At 38.8% G+C, this 16,119-nt stretch overlaps 1 protein-coding gene across 1 annotated transcript in view; it reads left to right on the top strand.

Moving 5' to 3' along the window:
- The first annotated feature begins 309 nt into the window (after window positions 1–309).
- Window positions 310–16,119, top strand: part of SCML2 (sex comb on midleg-like 2 (Drosophila)) — a 72,655-nt gene continuing 56,845 nt past the window's right edge. The window contains exons 1-4 of the mRNA XM_008579820.1: window positions 310–373; window positions 4,135–4,205; window positions 5,023–5,257; window positions 8,890–8,978. Of these exons, the coding sequence (XP_008578042.1) occupies window positions 310–373; window positions 4,135–4,205; window positions 5,023–5,257; window positions 8,890–8,978 (459 nt within the window). The remainder of the gene's footprint in view (window positions 374–4,134; window positions 4,206–5,022; window positions 5,258–8,889; window positions 8,979–16,119) is intronic.

The following is a 16,119-nucleotide window of genomic DNA, read 5'->3' as shown; positions in this document are numbered from 1 at the left end:
CATTTAACAAATGCTTGAGGGTGTTCTGTATGCCATGTCCTCTTCTAGGCACTGAGGATACAGCAATAAACAAGACAGACAAAATAAAGTAAATAAATCCCTGTCCTTTTGGAGCTTTCACTTGAGTAGAGTGAGGTATATGATAAACAAAATAAATGAGCAAATTATAAAATACATAGAGGATATTAATTATAAGATTAAAACTGGCTCCTATATAAATAGTTTTAGTTATAGTTTTTTGAAGTGCTTTTTCACACTATTGCAGTGGCCTTTCAGTATTGCTGACTATTTTCTTTTTTATTAGATTCAATGGATGTCAAGAAGGAGAATCAGGAGGAAACTCCTCACTCAAGCACATCTTCTGCACAAACTGGTAGGTTTTAAAGTAGTTTAATATAGCATAGTTTTCTTCCTCACTCAGTGTTAAAATGAACTTTTTTCTTATTGCTTTTAGTATAGTCTACATACAGTAAACGCCTGTAAATATAAAATCTAAGCAATAAAAAGGTCAAAAAATTGTATTTTATTTTCAAAATTTTACTTTGGTTTTACTTAGAGATAAATTGGCATGGATTAAGTAAAAAGATAACTGCATTTCATTGCATATTTTGCCAAATCATAGATATCTAGTTATTAATGACCATGTATTGCTGACTTAAAATGATTTGATTATTATTAAAAATTCTTCTTCTATCATTAGAGTCAATGTGAAAGTCCTTTTTGTCATGGTCAGAAGACAGTTCAGTGGTTAAGAGCTTAGTTAGGCACTGGAGAGTCTGACAGACCTATTCTGGAATCCTGGCCTCACTCCTTACTGGTCATGTGACCTTGGGCAAATTGCTTAATGTCTCTTAGCATGTGTATAACACTGCATTAGAGAGACTCAGGAAATAGAATCTGACACATCGGACCTGCTCTTAAGGAACTAAGACACAGTACTAAGACAGTGCTTGGCACATACAACCTACTATGTGAATCCAGTGATGAACAAGACAAACATGATTTTTGCCCTCCTTGAGCTTAGGGGGCAAGATAGTTGTTAAATAAATGCCTAATTACAGTTGTGATAAATGCTGTGAAGTAGTGGGTGCTGATCATTCAGCTGAGAAACTTACAGCTTTAGATATTTTGCCTACCTTTTTCACATAGCTTGTGAACCCAAGCCTAGCACTGGTGGAAGACAGTATGATTCTGATTTACTCTAGAGAAGACCAGGGGGGTCATATAGATTATATACAGTGTACCAAGAAGAGGGACTATGGGCATGTGCAAATAACGACCACAAGTTTATGTATGTACCACCTATCTTGTGAAAAGACCTATCAGTTCCCAGGCCTCTCTTCTTTTTAAAAATTTTTTTTATTAGCATATTCATTATTACAAATCATACTTATTCTCTATGCCCCTTATCTAATCTCTCCCCTTTGCCCTCCAGGCCTCTTTTCTGAGAGAATACTCCCCTCCCCCACATCTATCAATGAGGACATGATGTAGAGGCAGACTGTGACCTCAGGCTTAGCTAAGACTTTCTGATTATTTTGGCTCCTGGTTAGGAATTCTAACTGTGGTATTGATGTAGATATGTCAAATCTAAATTAGTAAAGTCTGGAGCTATATGTGTTTCCCCTATGTTATTGGTAGGGTCTCAGCACATGGGCAGCTAAGATGAACAGTTTTATCAAGGCAGACTAAAAATTTTGCCTTATGAAAAAAAGAAAGTTAAGGCTCCAAATGGTAAATGCTACATGTGGTTATTAGCTAGCAGTGTGATAGAAAATGATCATATACAGAACACCAGTATAAAGGATTTGCTAGCTCAAATTATAGCCCTTTCAGATACAAATGGTGATAGAATATTAAAAAATATTTGTGTTAGGGAGGTGGATTAAGTATTTTCCAATGTCATTAAAAAATTTTACAAATGTAACTGGTTTATGAAAGAGTATTAGTTCTTTGAGGTATAAATGTGAAATGGTTTTAGTTTCCTAGTCATTGTTGTCAAATTACATTCCTTTCCTCCTGGGGTGTCAGTTCCTTAAGGAGATCCTAGTCAGATTTTTTTTCACCATTCATTTTGTTTTGTTCTTTTCTAATGCTCTCCAAGATCATATGGTGGTAGAGCTTCATTTAAATCCTTGTGTCTCCTGATTTTCAGGTTAGTGCTAGGGGGTTACTGAAACATCCAGTCAGTTTAATTTTGGAGCCATAGATCTCAGTTTTCACTTTTGACAAAGCTATCCAGTATTCATAAATGTAGGCACAGCTATGACATTTAGTTTTATAATGTACCATTTATTGAATGACTTACATTTATACTACTTCATTTAATTATCAAAATATCTGGTACGATATATTATATATATAATAAATATATTATATTTCCCCATTTTATAGATGAATGAATTGAGGCTGAGAAAGTGAAATGATTTGCTCAGGGTCACATAGCTAATTAGAGATAGGGCCATACTGGAAACAGGCAGTTGTGACTGCAAGGCCCATGTTCTTGTCACTCTGCTGCGTGACTTTCAACACTGTAGTAGTGCTTGCTTCACATCATCTGGAAGAGGAATCAAACCCAGTATTTATTTTTCTTAAGGAAACAGTCTCTTAGATTCATTGTTAAATTTAAAAAAAGCAAGGTACAGAATATTACTTATGGTATGCTTAATACCATATATAATATGTGTACATACATGTATAAATGCATACACACATATATGTAATGGTGTTGTACACTGCAGCTGGCTCACACTAGCTTGGCAGAGCCAGTTGTGCACATCTTTTCCCAACTTTGTGGTTGGTGACTTCACTTTTGCACCTTGCAGTCAGCCACAGTGGTAGTATTTATACCACAGAAATCTGCAAACACTCCCAGTCAGGCTTTTTGTTTGTATTTTCCAGAAAACTGGTTGTTAAACATATATCAGCACTGTTTCGTGTGTGTGTAAGTGTAACATCCTTTCAAGGATATGTATGAAGCAGGTAGTGTAGATTTCCCCAGGAAGAGGAACTGTCAAGCCCAATACTTTTATAGTGAGGAAATTTAACAAGAGTGTAGAAAAACCTCATGGTTGATGAGAATAGTATCTTCAGTATTACTGTCGAGTCTTTCAGTGTCTTGAAAGTCTGACTGGCACAGTGAATTGAAGTGTTCAAGCCAGGCAAAGTACAGTGCTTTCTGATCTTCTCCCCTAGCGTTATATCATGAAGACAAGTGAGAAGGGACAGCAAGAGTTTGTAGAAGATGAAGATCAGTAAAATATTCCATATCAGAGGCTGCACTGATGACTGGTTTACTGTTTTGTTTTGCTACCGTCTTCTTGACACTCTAGATGGCGATCCATTGAGAAACTACTCTGGTTCTCAGAGTTTTTCTTTCCATAAAGCATTGCAGGGGTAAAATTCTGTTAGACTGCATGCCTAAACACCTTTAGCTCCCTGTGAAAAACCAAGAAGCACCTTCACATTAATGAGATGAAATGGTGAAAACAAATTTCTTGAATAAATGTATATTATAGACAGATCAGTAGACTTTGCTATTACCTTATAAAAATTCTTTTGGTTGTTTCTAGCATCCACATTTTTATTTTTTTATTTTTTATTTTTTTCCTTTTTTGTCTTTTTTCATGTCCGGCAATGGATCGCAACCCTCAGTGTCGCGCCCGTACCGGACCGGGACCGGCAACGGGATGGCAACCCTCGGTGTCGCGCCCGCACCTCGCTCAGCCAGTGAGCGGGAACCGGTCTGTATGTGGGATCCGAACCCTCGGTGGGAGCGCTGCCGCGCTCCCAAGTGGCACACTGTAGCAGTGCGCCACTGGGCCGGCCCCTAGCATCCACAGTTTTAGAATCACTGTGTCGTAGTCCTCATTACATTGAGAGGATCTGGGTTATAATTAATTACTTTTGTGTGAGTTGTGATTTATATCAGAGCCATTATTATTAGGAATTTGTCTTATTATTATTATTTTTTCCATGCTGTTAATCAAATGTAGATCACGAAGTTTGAGTCTGCTCTTTACGAAGTATTTTTTCTAAGAGGTATGGAACTAAAACCCATTTTATTACTGAAAGTTAGTATACATATTGTATATACTAAAAAAACCCCCTATTCTGTCCATGTGTTTTTTCCAGATGATTTTCACTGGGACAAGTATTTGGAAGAGACTGGATCTTTAAGTGCTCCTTCAGAGTGCTTCAGACAGGTATGACAAAATTCTGTAGATGTTGTATATATTAATGTAACTATTAACTTGTTGAAGGGTGTCTGTGTGATTGTTAGGTTCTGGTAGTGTGAGGAGATAATGGGATTGTGGTAGTGCCACTTAGGAGCCAGATGGTCTGTTTGCATTTATTCATTAAGAATTTACTCTGTCAGGTGTACTAAGACTTTATGATTGCCCATCTGGAGGGAAAGACAGACATGTAAGTAAATAATTATGAGAAGTGTAATAACTCTATACTGGGAAGGCTCACAGAAGAGGTGCTATTTGAGCTAGTTGAAATCAGGGGAAGTATATTCCAGGCAGAGTAAACATCTGAAGCCAAGGCACATGGGTGTGAAAGAATCTGAGTGTTGAGGGATGGCATGGTGTGGCTGGAGCACAAAGTGGGTAGAGGTGATAGTGTGGGAATGAGGTTAAAGGTGTGGGGACGTTTAAACTTTGCTGAGGAGTTGGACTTTATCATAGGCAATGGGGAGCTACTGGTTGGCTTATTTCAAGGGGAATGGCCTAATCGGATTCTTTTTTTAGAAAGCCGCTCAGGGTGCATTTTAGAGGCTGTATTTGGGTTGTCTGAAGTGGGCAGATGAGTGGGACCAGTGATAGAAAGTGTTTTTATGCTGCATGTCAAGCCAAGAAGAGAGTTTGGAGAAGATTTTTTCCTTGACTCTTATAGGGTCTGACTTTACTCACCATCTACTTTGACCTAGAATGTTCCTCAGGTATTCTGTTAACATAACTGACCATGTGTTTTTCTTATAGTTGATGCTTTTTAACAAAATTTTATTCATATGTACAGTCTGAAATTCCACCAGCCAATGACTTCAAAGTTGGTATGAAGTTGGAAGCCCATGATCCTCGTAATGTTACTTCAGTATGTATTGCTACAGTTATTGGAATTACTGGGGCCAGATTACGTTTACGGCTGGATGGTAGTGACAATAGAAATGATTTTTGGAGACTTGTTGATTCCCCAGACATTCAGCCTGTTGGGACATGTGAAAAGGAAGGAGACTTACTTCAACCTCCACTGGGTAAGGATAAATAGTTGTTTTTTTTTTTTCCCTTTTTTTTTGTCTTTTTTTACTGACCAGTAACGGGATCGCAACCCTCGGTGTCGTGCCCGTACTGGGGACCAGCAACGGGCTTGCAACCCTTGGTGTTGCGCCCGCACCACGCTCAGCCAGTGAGCGGGAACCGGTCTCCACATGGGATCCGAACCCTCGGCGGGAGTGCCGCTGTGCTCCCAAGCGGTGCACTCTCCAGTGCGCCACCGGGCTGGCTCAAGGATAAATAGTTTTTGAAGTAACATATTCTTACTAATGTGATATTCAATAGAGATAGTTTTAAATGGCCTTTAAAAAATTCTTCTCTTAAGCGTTCTTGCAAATAGATATTCAGGTGGTTATTATGGAGGATGTATGATAAGAGAGGAACTCAGTACCGTATGTTGTGGAGTTTCGCTTAAGTACATACTTGGTGTATGTGTGCTAAAGATTCCCCATTCCAGGGCAAGACTCGTGTTAAGTCTTCAAATTTGAAATGTCAAAAATCAGTTCTACTAGATTACACATGTGGATTTAGAAATACTTCTGGGGAAGAAGTTTGTAGCATTTGATATGAATCATGTCCCTTCTTGATGTTTGTTGAGCCATTCAGCATTTTTGGTGTGGGGGTGAGCATAGGGGAAGGGTACGATTGATTCCACATTCAGGCTCCAATTTGAAACTTGGGAATTTCATTACACCTACAGTGGGAAGAAATCAGAGTGAGAGGGGTAGGAGTTAGTACCTTTAGGTCTTTGAAAAGAAGGAGAGAATGGAACTTTTAGCAAAGGTTTTAAGGTACAAAATATGTAACACTCAATTTTGGCCAAATTTTGTTTTTTTATTTTCTTTTTTTCCATTTTTTTATTGTGGAAAAACATATACAACATGAGGATTGCCATTTTAAACATTTTTAAATGTACAGTTGTGTGGAATTAATTACATTCACCATACTGCATGACTACTACCTCTATATATTTCCAAAACCTTTTTGTCATCCTAAACCTAGGCTCTGTATCCACTGAGTAATAACTTCTCATTATTCCTTCTGCTCCTGTTTCTGGTAACCTCTCATCAATCTTGACCACGTTTTTAAAAGGTAAAAAGGGTGTAACTCTAATTTTGGGCAAAATTTTTCTTTTTAAAATTTAAGTGTACCATGATACTCAATAGAAAATAAGCGATTTAGTTTATTTGATCACTATTCTCCATTATGAGTGAATGGTGGGTATTGGTTTTTATTTACAATGGTGAAAATAAAAATTCCTTATTTTAAAGCACAATTTTAAAATGGAATTTTTTGGTCTCCTGTTAGTGAAAAATTCCCTGAGAATCAAAAATTGAAGATACTAATGATAACCACTCTTTAAGCAATATCTTTTTATATTGTCCTGGCTCTAATTGTTAATTATGTTAATTATAACTAATTTGGTTTAAAATATTTTTGAACACTAGTCAGAGATATGTTATTCTAGGAAGATGGTTTAGGGCATGTGTGTTTGCTTTTTGCCTTTTCTTCACATCATTTATATTTTTTGTTGTTTATTTTATTTCTTGTTTATAATATGTGTTAAATCATACAAAACTCTGTATGAGAGATAAGTACAGACCTGGGGCTTAGTGCTTCCCCGTTTGGATTTTATTTCTTGGTTTGCAGTGTGAAAATTTGTTTTTGCATTTTCTTTAAAGGAAATGCAGCTATCGTAATTGTCAGCATTTCAAATACATAGCAAGATTTATGGTCATTCTCTTTTTTCAAATTATGTTTTAGAGTTTGTTTTATTTAAAAAATATGAAATGCATGGCAACACGTGCTGATTAGTATTTATTTTGGCAGTACATATAAAAATACAAAATTTGTGCCCATTTGCTTTTTAGGCGCTTTTGAATATTTTAATTTCCATTTTAATATAACACAACGTTTTTAGTTTTGCATTTAAAAAGATTTATTTATTTTAAACCTTAAAGGTTATTATCTAAAAGATTTTTTAAAGTTTTAACATACAAACTGAAAAGTGTACAAATCATAAGTGTACAGGTTATAAATGAATACGCCTGTATAACCACCACCCAAATCAGGAAATAGGACATTATCAGCACCACAGAAGACCCACTCCTGCTGATCCCCAGTCATAACCTCCCCTTTCTCAGACTTCTTAAGATTATAGTTTTATGTTTCTGAACTTTATATATATACTTTAATCTATTTTTGGTCTCTTAATCTGTGTTTGACTTTAGGCAATTATAGAATTAAGAAAAATGCTACTAATTCAGAAAAATCTTGGTACGTGATGGAATAGGATAAGATGGGAGTTAAGGGTAAGGTGTAAGCACCAGAGAATGCTGTAGATATCTAATAAATAGTTTTCTACTCTTTATTTAGGAATTCATTATTAGGGAATATGTAACAAATCACTTCCTCCTCCCATTTTTTCCCAGCAACAATTGTTTCTCTAGTCAGATTAAGGGGGTTTGTATACAGGATTATTAGAGGGTGACTTTGTTTTACCTTTTTGCAAGTTTTGTTCTATTGATGGATAATAGGACAAAACATGTACCTGTTGCCAGTGATACGTGTCTCCCTATCTTAATGCACGTATCCATCAGGAGTGCATGCCAAGTTCTTTCTAATTTTGGCATCGAGGCAGGCAGATGTTGCATGAAACAGATTGCCTCCAGAAAGCAGTAAAACTAGCACACCTCTGCTCCCTGCTGCATGTGCCAGATTCTGTGGTACTCACCATTAGTTGGTGAGATCTCTAGAAAAAACACCTGAGTCTATTTTGATAGCATCTGATACAAATTCTAAAAGATCATGTTTATTTAGCATGTTAAGATTGCTAAAGTGAGTGCTTTTTCCCTAACATATTTTATGAAAAATTTCAAACATACAAAAAAGGTGAAAGAATTTTACAGTGAACACCCACATACCCTAGATTCTACCATTATTATTTTACTATACTTGCTTTATCACTTGTCTTCCATATGTCTGCCCTTCTATCAATTCATCAATCCATCTTATTTTTTAGTGCATTTTGGAGTAAGCTAGTGATGCCAGTACACTTCCCCTAAATACTTTAGCATATATATTATGAACCAGAGTATTTATTTATAACATTTTTTTTCTTTTTGGGTAAAATTTACCTGCAATGAAATACACTCTTGTATTTGTACATTTGCTGAGTTTGACAAAAAAACCCCTGTCTTTCTGAAATGAAAGAAGCCAGGGGTTCTGAGGTGAAAGGGGCTAGAAGTCTTTGCAGCCTTTGCCTCTGCTTGTGTGGTTGTTGGTGGTGGAATGTAAGCTCTCCTGGGCTCCAGCTTGGATCATTCCTAGTATTATGGCCCATTCCCAGCATATACATGTTTGTTGGTGAACTCTAGCCAGTGGCTTCTCTAAAGTGATTTTCTACCCCCACTGTAGTGGTGTTGCCAGACAGTACAGTGAGGGCAGTAATAACAAGAGGGTGCATCTGCTCCTCTTGCCTATGTCCTGAGTTCTTAGATAAGGAAGTCATTCCCTGGAGAAGAATGGTGAATGAAACCTGTTTTTTTATACAAACTTGTTATAGTATCACAAGGAAGTTTATTCATGATATCTAATTTATTTTATAAAATAGGCTACCAGATGAATGTGTCATCTTGGCCAATGTTTCTCTTACGAACGCTAAATGGATCTGAAATGGCACCTGCGACATTCTTTAAGGAGGTAAGAAAGATGTTATTAAAAAGCTTCCATGAACTGGGCTATGGTTTTATTGTTTTAATGAGAATGCTTAAATACTTTGTCTTTGCTGACTTAGAAAAGCAAAAACGCTTTTTAAATGACTAGATTGGCAAGTGTATCAGTATGCTAGGGCTGCCATAACAAAATACCATAGACTGGGTGGCTTAAACAACAGAGATTTATTTTCTCACCGTTTTGGAGGCTAGAAGTCTGAGATCAGGGTGTCAACAGGGTTGGTTTCTTCTGAGGCCTCTTTCCTTGGCTTGTAGATGACTGTCTTCTCCCTTTGTTTAAACATGGTTTGTGTGTCTGTGTCCTAATTTCCTCCTCTCATAAGGACATCAGTCATATTGGATTAAGACCCACCCTAATGACCTCATTTTAACTTTATTACCTCTTTAAAGACCCTGTTTGCAAATACAGTCACATTTTGAGGTACTGGGCGTTAGGGCTTCAACATGTGAATTTTGGGGATAACACAATTCGGCCCATAACAAACAGCAAGTCATAAAAAAAGCTTCATTATAATCACCCACTGGTCAAATTGAATTAGTACCCTCTTTCTTGACCTTAGATATGAAAGGGGTGCTCTACTGGAAGTAAATGTTCATTGCTATGTTTATTTACATTCAGAAGTGAAGCTTCCGGGGCCGGCCCAGTGGCGCACTGCTACAGTGCGCCGCTTGGGAGCGTGGCAGCGCTCCCGCCGAGGGTTCGGATCCCACATACAGACCGGTTCCGCTCACTGGCTGAGCAAGGGGCGGGCACAGCACCGAGGGTTGCGATCCCGTTGCCGTCCCCGGTCCGGTACGGGCGCGACACTGAGGGTTGCGATCCGTTGCCGGTCACGAAAAAAGACAAAAAGTAAAAAAAAAAAGTAAAAATAAAAAAAACCCAACAAATGAAAAATCCCAATCCTTTAATAAAGTACCCATTATGTTCCTGATGCTGGACTGGAGGCTAGAGAGAGACATGAATAGCCTTGCACGAATACCTTAATTGTATTGGAATTTACATACATTTTCCACTCCAATTTTGTGAAAACAGATGAGATCAAAATGTTCCACCCATTTTGTTCTCTTGGGCTGGTCAGGGAAGCTTCCCCTCACTTTGCTGTGTAGTCATCCCTTTGATATTGGAGAAGATGATGATGGGCAAAAAAACCACTTGAAAGTTACTTGGAGAGATTTGGTTTCAGGAGTAAAGAATGTTAAAAACAGTCATCAGAAAGAATTCGTTATAAGGAAATACTTGTTATGTAAAAAAGAGGAAAAATTCCAAAAATAGTTTATGCTCTTGAGAAAATGTGGAAAAGAGTATGTTAAGAAACAATAAAAGCCAAGTTTTAGTTAAATTGTGTGTCGAAATATTTCGTACCTTCTCTCCTGATTGTTTTTTCAATTACTTAAATTTTATTTCAACTATTCATACTGGGAATGGTAAGAATTGATTGTAGTTTTAAAAAACTTTTAAAGAAGATTAAAGACATAAGGATGTGGAACATCAATTAATATGACTCCTGCATTGCAAAGAAAAATTCCGTGAGTACAGCTTTGAGCAGCAAGAATGCAGAAAGTGAGCTTGCCCTACTAGCAAAGAACACAGGCAAAGGCAAGCCCTTTAGCCAGTGTGTAAACCACATGTGAGAATACCTAATAAAAAAAGAAATATTTAGCAGCAGTCTTTATTTATTAAACATCTATTAGCTTGGGCTGTGCTTTTAGAAAAGCCATTGGATCTGGTTTACTCACCAAATTGCTTTATCAGCTAGTCACATGCCCCATGTCATACATATTATGTTTTTAATTTTTTAAATTATAAAAGTAATTCACGAGGGGGGATAGGGGGATTCAAGCTATACACTTAGCTAGAGTGAAAAATACCATCTGCCTTTGTCCCTTCTGTGTCTTCATTCCACTCTTCTCTGCAAATTGAAGTTTTATTTGTTCTTGGAGATCTTTTTCTGTGCATTCATAAACAAATATGGGCTTTTATTTTTTTCAACATAAATGGGAATACATATATTGTACATATTCTGTGGTTTACTTTTCTCCTATAATATGTATGTTTTGGAAATTTTTACATTTTATATATATTTTGGGTTGTATTGTACTCTTCTGTAGGATGGATTATCAGAATTGATTTAAACCCTCCCCAAGGATGAATGATTAGGTTGTGTCCATATTTTTGTTTACCTCAGTTCTACAGTGAGCATTCTTAATATAGAGCTCTGTGGATAAGTGTGAATGGCTTCATTCTTGGAAGTAGAATTGCTGGTTCAAAGGGATATATGTTTTAAGTGTTGATATATTCTGTTAAATTGCATCCCAAAAGGGTGTTCCAGGCTGTGCTCTACCATTAGCATATAGACATGTTTGTATCCCTACACCTTCACTAATATTGACTATTATCCATCTTTCAAAATTTTGTGACTGTTTTTGGGGGATGGTGGAGATGGAGATGGTATTCCATTGTTTTAATTTGCATTGCACTGATTACCAGTGAAATTGAACTTTTAAAATTTCATGGCCTTTTGTTTTTCTGTGAATTGCTTAATTACAGCCTTTGTCTGTTTTTCTGTTGGATTTCTTTTCTTTTTATTGATTCGTGGGTGCCTTTTTTTAGCCAAGCTTGAAACTTGGCCAGGAGCCATCTTAAATCCTCATTCTTCCTTGACTCTGGCCTCTGGATAGCCGATTAACTAGGAAGGTCCACCCACTTAGCTTCCTAATTATTTCTTTATTTTGTCTCTTCTTTCTAACCTTACCACCACTGCCTCTTGTGCAGGCTGTCAACCTAAAATAACAACTAGAGAGAGGTTCTCCAGGAAAAGAGTTTATTCAGGAATGAATGACAGGGGATTGCAATCTGGGATATGTGTGCTGTGATGGATCATAGGCATATCTGGTAGTTAAAGGCAAGGGGAAGCTTTTAAAGGCAAAAATGAGGAAGGTTACCTAAGTTGTTTTGAAACAATTATCCTTGGCCACAAGGATCAATGAAAAGGGTGGTGTCAGTTAAAGGTTGAACAGGCAGTTGCTAGGCAGATGTTCTCGCAGAATTATTCTTTGCATAAGGCTGTGGCGGCCTTTGTGCAAGATTGTAGTTTTCAGAGTCCTTGTGTAGTGGATTGAATTATGTCCCCCCAAAACTCAAGCTTGGATTGTGTCCCCTAAGTTTTATGAATTAGAAACTTGGCCCTCACTATGACTGTCAAGAGGGTAGGAAATCCTATTATGGTAATTGAAAGGTGGAGGCTTGAAGAGGTGATTAAATTGTAGGACCATGCTGTGGTGAATGGATTAAAAATGGTGGTCAGGGGTGTGGTTCTGAGAGCTTTAAAAGAAGAGAGAGGTGACTGTCTCTTTCTGCTCTCTCTCTTGCTGCTCTCTCTGCTTCTACCATCTGCAATGTGAACCCCTGGGTCACGGTTGCCACCACCAGATGGACTGTGGACTTCCCACCTTCAGAAACTGTAAGCAATAAATTTTGGTTTCTTTATAAATCACCCAGTGTCAGGTATTTTGTTATAAGCAACATAAACGGACTAATACACCTTGTAATAGTTTTTATTATAGTCATGTGTGCATGAGAGCCCCCCTCCTTTATGGTCTCCCAACTCCATTTTGTTAGGATTTGGCATAAGTGACTTCATTTTGATTCTGACAACTTTCACAAGGCTTTCTTGTTGCCCATACTGTTACACTAGCGTTTTAACTGCTTCTAATCTTCGCTCTTCCATACAACTGCTAGAAATGTGTATCTGACACAAAAACTTTACCACATCATTCCCCTGCTTAAAACTCTTGAAGTTCCTGGTCATACCCAGGATGAAGTGTAAGTTTCTTAATGTAGCCAGTTAGGTCTTGTATGATCTGGTTTAGGGCTGCCACTCCCTGCTTTAGGTTTTATGTTCTCAAGTACAACTCAGATTTAAACAGTGCCTGGACCATATCATGTACTTAATAGAGGTAGGTTAAGAGGAAAGCTGATTGATTATTTATTTGATGGATAGGAAGTCATCAATTATGTTAGCTAAAGTCCTGATGAAAAGTTTCCTGAGAGAGAGCGAAATTAGTAAGTGTTGGGGCAGAATATGATAGATTTATTCCCGATGGCCTCAATTTACTATTTCCGTAAATAGACATCTATATTAGTCTGTTTTCTGTTGCTTATGATACCTGAAACTGGGTAATTTATAAGAAAATGAAATTTATTTCTTACAGTATTTCTTTCTTTTTTTTTTTTTTTTTTTTTTTTTTTTTTTTTTTTTTTTGTCTTTTGTCTTTTGTCTTTTTCCGTGTCCGGCAACGGATCGCAACCCTCAGTATTGCCCCCGTACCGGGCCGGGGACCGGCAATGGGATTGCAACCCTCGGTGTTGCTCCCGCGCCTCGCTCAGCCAGTGAGCGGGAACCGGTCTGTATGTGGGATCCGAACCCTCGGGCGGGAGCGCCGCCGCGCTTCCCAAGCGGCGCACTGCAGCAGTGCGCCACTGGGCCGGCCTGTCTTACAGTATTTCTTATTTCGTTCTAATTTATTTCTTTGGAGGCTGAGGAGTCCAAAGTCCAGGGGGCTCATCTGCTCAGGGCCTTCTTTTCGGTGGGGACTCTCAGCAGAGTCCCTAGGTGGCACAGAATATCACATGGTGAAGGAGCAAGAGCATTTCCACATGCTCACTTGCTCTCCTTATAAAGCCACCAGTCTACTCCCTGATAACCCATTAAACCATTAATCCATGAATGGGTTAATCCATTCATGGGGGCATACTCCTCATGATCCAATCACCTCTTAAAGGCCCCACCTTTAAATACCATATTGAAGATTAAGTTCCAACATCAGCTTGGGGGGACATTCAAACCACAGCAACGCCAAATTTCTGTTTTTATAAAACAGGAAACTAACAAAGGCTGGAGGAGGATTCCTGTGTAGATCGAATGTCTAGTATGTTCCAACACTGAGGCAGTGAGCTTACTCTCTGCTTGGGGAGAAAGTCAGTTAACAAATAAATAATAAACATATAATGAGGATACATTATTACACTTAAGGAGAATGGTAAAAGTTTAGAATAGGTGTTGTATGAGATGGGAGAGAGAGCAGCCTAGGGATACATGACTGTTTTGGAAGGCTAAGCTAAGGATGAGTAGTAAAAATGTGTGGCACTACATGTAATAAGCATGTGGGACTTTTCTCCAGCAGTGCTCAGCAGCTAAGTATAAATAGGTGAAGTGGATGGTGATATTAAACTATTTTGAGATAACAGGGTAAGGACAAGGGAATAAGTTGATATTTGGGTGCTGAGAAGAAAGTAGTGAAATTGAAAGAAAGGCAGCGAGACCCGGTCTGACGGTTCACCAGAGAAGTTCCGCTTTATTCAAGGACTGCGCGTACATTTATAGGGTACTGTGCTCCAGGGCGGGAGAGAGAGTGGACGGGGTGGTAACTGATTGGATGGGGCTGGGCAGGAGGTGAGCCTTGACCTGTGACTGGCTGAGGTTTGGCATGCGTGGGCTTGGGTGTTGGCGCCAGCGAGCTTGTTTACTGCGGAGAAGAACCAGGAAGGGCGCCATATTGCCAGGGTGTGTCCCTGTTCAGGCGCCCATGGGGTCCCTACAGAAATGATGCCCTGTAACCTGGATATGAAAAGATGTAATAGAATGTTTGAGTGTTTGGCCCTCTTCTTTATTTCCATCAGTGTTTCTCAATTAAGAAGCAGGGAGTGGGGTGTGTGTGTGTGTGTGATTTCCCTCCCCCCGGGGACATTTAGCAGTGTCTGGGATGTGTTTGGTTGTCACAACTGGGGGTGGGGTGGGGGGAATGTGCTACTGACATCTAGTGGGTAGAGCTGGGGTGCTGCTAAGCTCTCTACAACAAAGAATGTTCTAACCCCAGGTGTCAATAGTGTCAAGGCTGAGAAACCCTAATCTATATTAATTCCTTGGTGATCTTGTCTAATTTCCTGGCTTAAATACAGTTTATATGCAGATGACTTTCAAATTTGTATTTCCAATCCAGACCTCTTGCTCCCAACTCTGACTTGTATATCCAGGTACCTACTCAACATCTCCACTTGGATGCCCAATGGACATCTCAAACTGCTCCACCTGCAGTCTCCCATCTCAGGGAATGACAGCTATCCTTCTAGTTGCTCAGGCCACAAACCTTGGTGATTATTTATTTCACACCCTACACCTAGTCCATAAGGAAATTTTGTTGACTCTACCTTTGAAATATACCCAAAATCCAATTACTTCTTGCCATCTCCATTGCTATTACCTTGGTACAAGCTGTCTTTATCTCTCACTTGGATTATTGCAGTAGCTTCCTCACTGGTCTCTTTATTTGTAACTTTCCAGGCTATGGTTAACACAGCAATGATAGTATTCCTTTTGAAACATAACTCAGATTATATCACTCCTCTGCCCAAAACCTTTCAGGGGTTCCCTGTTGTTTTAGTCCATTTTGTGTTGCTATAACAGAAATATCTGAGACTGGGTATTTATAAAGAAGAGAGGTTTATTTGGCTTACGATTCTGGGACAGCTGCATCTGGCATGGGCCTCAGGCTGCTTCTACTCATGGTGGAAAGTGGTAGGCAGTCAGTGGGTACAAGCAGATCACATGGCGAGAGGAAGCAAAAGAGAGAAGGTGCCAGGGTCTTTTTAAGCAATGAGCTCTTGCAGGAACTAATGGAGTGAGAACTCACTCATTAATCCTCCCTCCCCCAGGGAGAGCATTAATCCATTCATCACGGATCCACCCCCATGACTCAATCAGTTTCCAACACTGCCACATTGGGGATCAAATTTCCACATGAGTTTTGAAGGGGACAACACATCCAAACTCCATCATTCCGCCCCTGGCCCCCCAAAATTCATGTCACTCTCACATACAAATTACGATCATTCCATCCCAACAGTCCCAAAAGTCTTAGCTTGCTCCAGCACCAACTTAAAAGTCCAAAGTCCAAAGTCTCATCTGAGACCAAAAGCAAAAGTCCTTCCAGCTTTGAACCGGTAAAAGTCAAAACCAAATTTATCTACTGCCAAGATACAATGGTGGAACAGTCATTGGGTATACATTCCCATTCCAAAAGGGAGGAATAGGCCAGAAGAAAGGAAAAAC

This window comes from Galeopterus variegatus, unplaced genomic scaffold (assembly GCF_000696425.1).
Source record: "Galeopterus variegatus unplaced genomic scaffold, G_variegatus-3.0.2 Scaffold82, whole genome shotgun sequence".
Lineage (NCBI taxonomy): Eukaryota > Metazoa > Chordata > Mammalia > Dermoptera > Cynocephalidae > Galeopterus > Galeopterus variegatus.
The sequence above is the reverse complement of the archived record's forward strand: the minus strand, read 5'-3'. Positions and strand labels throughout refer to the sequence as shown.